Source organism: Cervus canadensis, chromosome 23, assembly GCF_019320065.1.
Source record: "Cervus canadensis isolate Bull #8, Minnesota chromosome 23, ASM1932006v1, whole genome shotgun sequence".
Classification (NCBI taxonomy): domain Eukaryota; kingdom Metazoa; phylum Chordata; class Mammalia; order Artiodactyla; family Cervidae; genus Cervus; species Cervus canadensis.
This window is the reverse complement of record NC_057408.1, coordinates 2,460,540-2,467,240: the sequence shown is the minus strand read 5'-3', so window position 1 is coordinate 2,467,240 and position 6,701 is coordinate 2,460,540. Positions and strand designations below refer to the sequence as shown.

Genomic DNA, 6,701 nt, shown 5'->3' with positions numbered 1-6,701 from the left:
TTCAAATATTACTAATTGCTGAATCTAGTTGGAAAGTATATTTATTGTGTTATGCTTTCAAATTTTGTGTTAAAAATGGGAATATAAAAGATAAATTCATTGTTCATTTTCTTTTGATATTATTCGGTAAAGGCTAAGGCAAAGTGCAAAAGATGTGAAGAAATCTGATTAAAATAGATGTGCACTTGGCAAAGCAACAAAGGTGTCTTGGAACTATCTAGGAGCCTTGAATACGGATACAGAGAAAAAGGAAGAAATCAGTGGAAATAAAATGAGAGATACTGAGATCAAGAGACTGATGGGTCTACAGATAGGCAGGGAAAGGACTAAGAAGACAGGTGCTTGGAAAGTAAATTCAGTATCTCATGCATCATCCAATTAGAAAAGAGAATATTCTTTTCTAAAGTACTGGAATATATCATATAGATATTTAAGTGCTTAATATTTTTTTTGGTGTATGCTTATCAGCTGTTTAAATACAAAAACAATCACCTATCAAAGGTAAGTTTATAAAGTATACTAAAATTCCTGATCTCATTTAATTCTTCAACATCCTGAGATCTGGAATAGATTAGAAAAACTGAGTTGAGACTTTGCCATAGTTAAGACAGCTAATATGTGGAAAAACTACTTGTGAGACTTTTGAGTCTGTGTAGTATAAACTTGAAATGAAGTCGCTCAGTCATGTCTGACTCTTTGCGACCCCATGGACAGTAGCCTACCAGGCTCCGCGGTCCATGGGATTTTCCAGGCAAGAATACTGGAGTGGGCTGCCATTTCCTTCTCCAGGGGATCTTCCCAACCCAGGGATCGAACCCGGGTCTCCTGCATTGCAGACAGATGCTTTACCATCTGAGCCACAGGAAACTTTAATTACAATACTTATGTTTTTAATTGGAGCTAGATAAAGGGGGTGGTTCAGCCAGGTAACTGCCTAGAAGCTCAATCCATAAAGTGTTATCATATTTAATCACTTAAAAATGTAATGAGGAGAAAATTGTTAAATGGAATTCCTCTAGGGGAACAGTTCTACACGTGGCAGGCGTGGTAGTTAGGTATGTGGTCTACAGTAACGGTGAGAGTTTGGTACTTACCTCCTTCCTCAAATCTCATCCAAGGATGTATTATACCACACTATAAAGAAGTTATATCCAACTAAGTGCAGAGATTTCTTTTTGATGAGTAGGATTTACAAACTTGGATCAGAGCTAAATTGTTTATGACAGTAAAAAGACACTTGCTTTTTACCCATTACCATTCAGCCTTTCCTTTATTTTATTTTAATTTTTTTTTTTCAGCCTTTCCTTTAAACAAATATTGAATTAATATTAGGGAGTATAGTTTAGGAAAGATGCCCAATTAGTAATTTGGCCTGCTAAGACCAAGTAGTGGTTTAGGCCAGTCTAAGACAGCATCTAGACTTTGCAGGCAAAGCTACCCAACCCTACAATGAACACTTCAGTAATTGTAGCATGGCTTTTCTTGGTTTTGCGTGTCAGTGCCTCTTGTGGGTTGTAAGTGCCTTGGAGGAAGGGCTGTATTATATTCTACTCATATATTCCCCTAAAACTCCTAGCCCACATAGGCCTTCACTTAAATGTCTGTTGAACAATGTTAAACTCTGAGGTGGAAGTCAAGGCCTAAGACTAATAAGCCAATGTCAAAACTAAGTCAAACTGAGACCACGAAATCAATGGTGGAAAGCCAGAATAAGAAGGTACTCTAGCCTGATACTATTCATTCTTTTACTCACTAAACAAATAGGAGGCCAACACTTTTTCAGGCATCTGTCAGTCATTACAGTCTAGTGGGTTTAAAAACATTTTTAAGGAAAAAAGGTAAACATGAATTATTTATATAATAATTACACAAAGACCTACATAATTACCCTGTAAAAACACCAGGAAGGAAAGGTTCCGGTTCTGTGAGCGGTCAGAGACGGATCTGAAAGAAAATGGCGCCGGCGGCTCAGATGATAAAGAACCCGCCTGCAATGCGCGAGACCAGGGTTCAATCCCTGGGTTGGGAAGATCTCTTGGAGGAGCCCACGGCAAACCACTCTAGTATTTTGGCCTGGAGAATCCCTATGGATAGAGGAGCCTGGCGGGCTACCGTCCATGGGGGTCACAGAATCGGGCACGATTGAACGACTAAACACAGCACAGGCGCCATGTGGGTTTAAGAAGTCTTTCTGAAAGACTGATACTTAAACTGAGATCTGAAGGAGGAACAGGAATTAGGTGAAAAGTCAGACTGGAAAACTATTTTTGGTCCAGGGGTCAACATTAGGTGTCTGAAATGGGCTCCATCCACTTCTTCAAGGAAACCTGAATCCCAGACTTGGTCCAGCTAATTTCTGACCAGCTTGACTCAGCACCTTGTCTCATCCTTGGTCAGCACTTCAGGGGTGAGGTGAAACTTCCATCGTCTCTGCCTCTGGCATTTCATCTTTCCCACCTATCTGATTTCCCTGACCCCTCTATCAGGGCCCTTCTGGGCGCGCTCCTATTGCACTTCTCCAACTTCCCTCCCCCAACCCGCTCAACTCTGCAATCCTTGACATTCAGTCGCCCTTCAAAGTCAGAAAGAACTAACCAGGTTAGCACTTTGAGGCTGTTGGCAACCCAAAGAGGTCTTACCAACCCTGCGTCACGAGATGGGAACAATAGCTTATCCAACATCCACGTTTAGGTTGCTCCGCCGCAACTAACCCAGGGGATGCCTTTATTTTGGGTGGACCCCTCTGTCCACAGCCACCGTGGGGATGGGCCCCGTAAGAATTTTCCCTAAATGTTCCAGTCACGAGTCCCAGGCCACCTCTTCTCCGTCACTCCCTCCGCCCAGGCCCTCCGGTAACGCTGCAGTCGCCCCGGCGCTTCAGGAACTGAGGCCTGGCATCCAGGCCGGGGACCGGAGGCAGAGGGCTGCACGGCTACCGACCCGGGTTGGCCCCAAGGCGTGCGAGAAGGCGGGCAGGCCGCGGGAGAGGGCGGGGACCCGCGGTCGAGGACAGCGCGCGCGGGGAGGGCCGGCGCGCGGGCGGAAGACGCGGGCGGAAGGCTGTGGGCTGGGTGGGCGGGGCCGTGCTCGCCGGGGGGCGGGGCTCCAGCGCCTATCACGTGACAGGCCCGGCGGCGGCGGCAGCGGCGGCGGCGGCCGCGGCGTCTTTAGCGGCCCCCAGTGCAGGATGGTGCTGGAGGCGGCGGCGGCGGCCGTGGTGGCGGCGGCGTTGTTGGCGGCAGCGGGCGGGGGTGCTGTGGCGGCAGCGGCGGCGGCGCCCGCGGGTGGTATAAAATGGCGGATTTCGAGGAGTTGAGGGTAAGCGGGGGCGCGGGAGTGGAGAGCGGAGGCCGCGGGGGAGGGGAGGGGAGGGGAGGCGGGGAAACCGCAACGTCGCCGGCCGCCACCTTCTTGTTTCGCGGGGAGCGGTTGGCGGAGCCCCGAGCTCCGAGCCTGGCCGGCGTCCGAGCAGGCGTCCGCGCGGCCGCGGGGGCAGCGCTCGGCGGCGGAGGACGCCCGGGCCACGCAGGGGTGGCGGGCCCTGGGGCCCAGGGTGAGCCGACCCGTGGGGTCCGTCGGGGGTACGCACACCTGGCGCGAGGGGCCGCGGCCGCTCTCGCCAGGGGCTCCTGGGGACCCAACTTCCTCCATTTATTTTAAGGGATGAAGTCGGGAGTAGGGTTTGCTTTTCCACGTTCGCGAGGGGTGTACGTGTCTGGCGATTCCTCAGTCTCCGGGCCACTGACTTGAGTGGGAGGCTGTTTTCGGAAAACGTGAAGTTGCTTTTAGAATTCTCTCTCCTTGGGGTGATGCTACTACTCTTCAGGACGATCTGTCACGAGGAAGGCCCCTTCCTCCCACCAGTGCTCCCTGCACGTCTTGGAGAGGAGCGTAGTCTTTTGGGAATCCTGCTTTTCATCATCGGCCTTAAACCTTGGTGTTTTTCTTAGTACTATGGGTAAGAACTCCGCAAAGTCCGTGTTGTCATGAGAACAAGGTCATAACTTTATTGTTGATACGCTTGTATTGTAGAGTAGAGGTTTGAAATGGGCTGTGTTGAGGTTAGAACGGAAAAGATATATATTTTTTTTCCCCGGAGCTGGTAACCTTCAAAGCCCTAACTGAGACAGAATTGTGATAAACGAGCCAGATTTTTTTTTTTTTTAATGGACCGCTGAGTTACTGACGGCATAAATAAGATACTTAAGGAGGGAAATCCTGATTAAAAAGTAAATAGTCTTCGAAGAACGGGTGAATAGAAACTTTTAACTGCAATCAGTTTGCACAACATAGACGTATGTTGTTAGCGTTACTTTTTCAGAATAAGAAGAAAGTGGAATCTGGTAAAAGATTCAGTGTGTATGTTTATTACGGATTTTTGGAGTGGGGTGTATTGGGGGGAGGGATGTTGGCTGGTTACCTGGCTGCTTTGGTGAACATCGGCAAAAGAAAGGTAAATTGTTTTGTTTTGAGTAGTGCCTGCCATTTTCTCTCCAGCTGTTTCAAAAATTACTTAATTCCCAGTGAAAACTATATTAATACGTTTTATGCACTATGTTAGTTTATACAGAGAACCTGCTAGTAGGTAAATGATGTTCATATGGTTAAGTGTAAGGGTGAGTCTCAGCTGTAGAGCTAATAACACCTGTAGAGCTTTTGAAACAACAAGGCCTGAGCCTTACCTGTGTAAATTAATGCATCAGATGTAGGGTGGATTGAGGATATGAAGTTTGTGGTTATTTGGTTCTGCAATATTGTCTTAGTTTTTGTGTACTAATGGGTATATGTAACTTGACCTCTTCTAAGCTTTTTTTGTTGTTGATGAAAACTTTCCCAAGACTTGCGTTAGACTTTTTACAAATGTTGGTCACAGCTTAATAAAAAATGGAGAATTTATTGGTGAAAGGTAAAAAAGGGCTTCCCTGTTGGCTCAGTGGTAAAGAACCCATCTTCAATGCAGGAGATGCAGGTTCAATCCCTGGGTCAGGAAGATCCCTTGGAGATGGAAATGGCAACCCACTCCAGTATTCTTGCCTGGGAAATCCCATGAACACAGGAGCCTGGCAGACTCCAGTCCATGGAATCGCAAAAGAGTAGGACAAGACTTATCGACTGAACAACCACGGAGGGCAGAAAAGGCAGTCAGTGCTTATAGGTTGGAGTGGAACCAGGAACTGGAAAGTGGTTGAAAACCAAGATTTTTCTCTCTTTCTGTCTTTGTCTCCCTCTCCCTCCTTCCACTCTCGTCTCTGGCCCTCAGCCCTCTCTTCTCTCCCATTTTATTTTGTGGGTCAGCTTCATCATTTTTTTCTGTAAATTAGCTGTGTTTGCTTCTCCCTGCACTTGCTAGAAGATGGCCCCTCCCCCACAGGTTGCCTTAGGAAACAGGAGAATTTTCAGAAGTGAGGAGGGTATGAGCTATGCAAATGCTGAGTTATCACCCCAGATTTTGCCATACTGCTTAATAGCATCGTTTGCACTTAAAGATGTGCTGTAGCTCTCCCCACTCCTCATTGCAAACCTTGATGATAATGGTGGCAGATATCCATTATAATAAAGTGCTTATTATGTGCCTGGCTCTGGGTTCAGAACTTTACATACATACTTATTTAAATAGTTCTCACAAAAAGTGAGGCCCAGAGTGGTTGAATGACCAGACGGAAGTCACACAGCTTGATACTGGAAGACCTGAGATTTTTAACTCAGAGGTCTAACTTCAGAGTCAGCGCTCCTCAGAGCCTAAGCTATACTGTTCTGCCCGGTTTCCTTCAGGTCCACGAGGTGTCCCCTGCCTGTCCTCCTGCACTCCGTGAACTAAATTGAATGATAAACAATACCCTGCTTATATGACATGATATTGAGGGGAAAACCAGACAACTGGCTAAACATCTAATTAGAAAGGAGGCAAAGAGGAGGACACATTAAGTGTTTTCTAAATGGTTTCTGATTCAGAGTATATTCTGATGATCAGAGGGAGAGTGAAGTAAGTTAAAGGACTGGGAAAAGTCACGGGCATTGGTTTGTTGCCTAAATTCTTGGCTGTAGAGGAAATGGCCAGCAGGTCTGAATGTTACATGTTTGGCTCATAATGCCGCTCCGAGGATTTCCTTTATCTTTGTCCATTATGACTCAGGACCACTTCCTAGGAGCCCATGTCACCAGAGCAGATCACTGCTGGCTAATGCTGGTGTCCCCTGTGCAGAAGGTCTGGAATTGGGGAATGTAGGCCTCACTGCCTCAGTGACTCCTGTGCCTGTGCTTCTCCTGGGGGAGGGGCCTTATTTGATGAGGCCCGTCTGGTAGACCCTGAAGAGGCTGCCTGACCATTTCTGTTTCTGAGACTGCCTTGGGGGCCAGTACTAGGACTCTTGTCCAGTCATAGCAGAGTGCGACATCCCTACATTTTGCCACTCGCAGTTCAGGTGACCAGCAGAATACCAGCACACTCCCTTCAGTTCTTAGGGGAGACAGGATCTGATTGGCCGAGCATTTAAGCCAGGAGATGAGGGTCACATTGGGCTTTCCAGGTGACTCAGTGGTAAAGAAGCCTGCCAATGCATGAGATGCCAGGTCAGTCCCTGGGTTGGGAAGATCCCCTGGAGCAGGAAATGGCTACCCATTCCAGTATTCTTGCCTGGCGAATCTCATGGACAGAGGTGCTTGGCGGGCTATGGTCTCTGTTCACAAGGAGTCAGACAGGA

At 47.5% G+C, this 6,701-nt stretch overlaps 1 protein-coding gene across 9 annotated transcripts in view; it reads left to right on the top strand.

The window, feature by feature from the left end:
* The first annotated feature begins 3,112 nt into the window (after nucleotides 1-3,112).
* The window catches only part of PIAS2 (protein inhibitor of activated STAT 2), a 100,255-nt gene continuing 96,666 nt past the window's right edge, over nucleotides 3,113-6,701 (top strand). For 4 of the 9 annotated variants that reach the window (XM_043443696.1, XM_043443699.1, XM_043443701.1 and 1 more), the window contains exon 1: nucleotides 3,113-3,318. In XM_043443696.1, the coding sequence (XP_043299631.1) occupies nucleotides 3,295-3,318 (24 nt within the window). In that variant the 5' untranslated portion in view covers nucleotides 3,113-3,294. Of the gene's footprint in view, nucleotides 3,319-3,425; nucleotides 3,554-3,660; nucleotides 3,959-6,701 lie in introns of those variants that run through there. The other 5 variants (XM_043443703.1, XM_043443697.1, XM_043443704.1 and 2 more) reach the window with 3 other exon arrangements.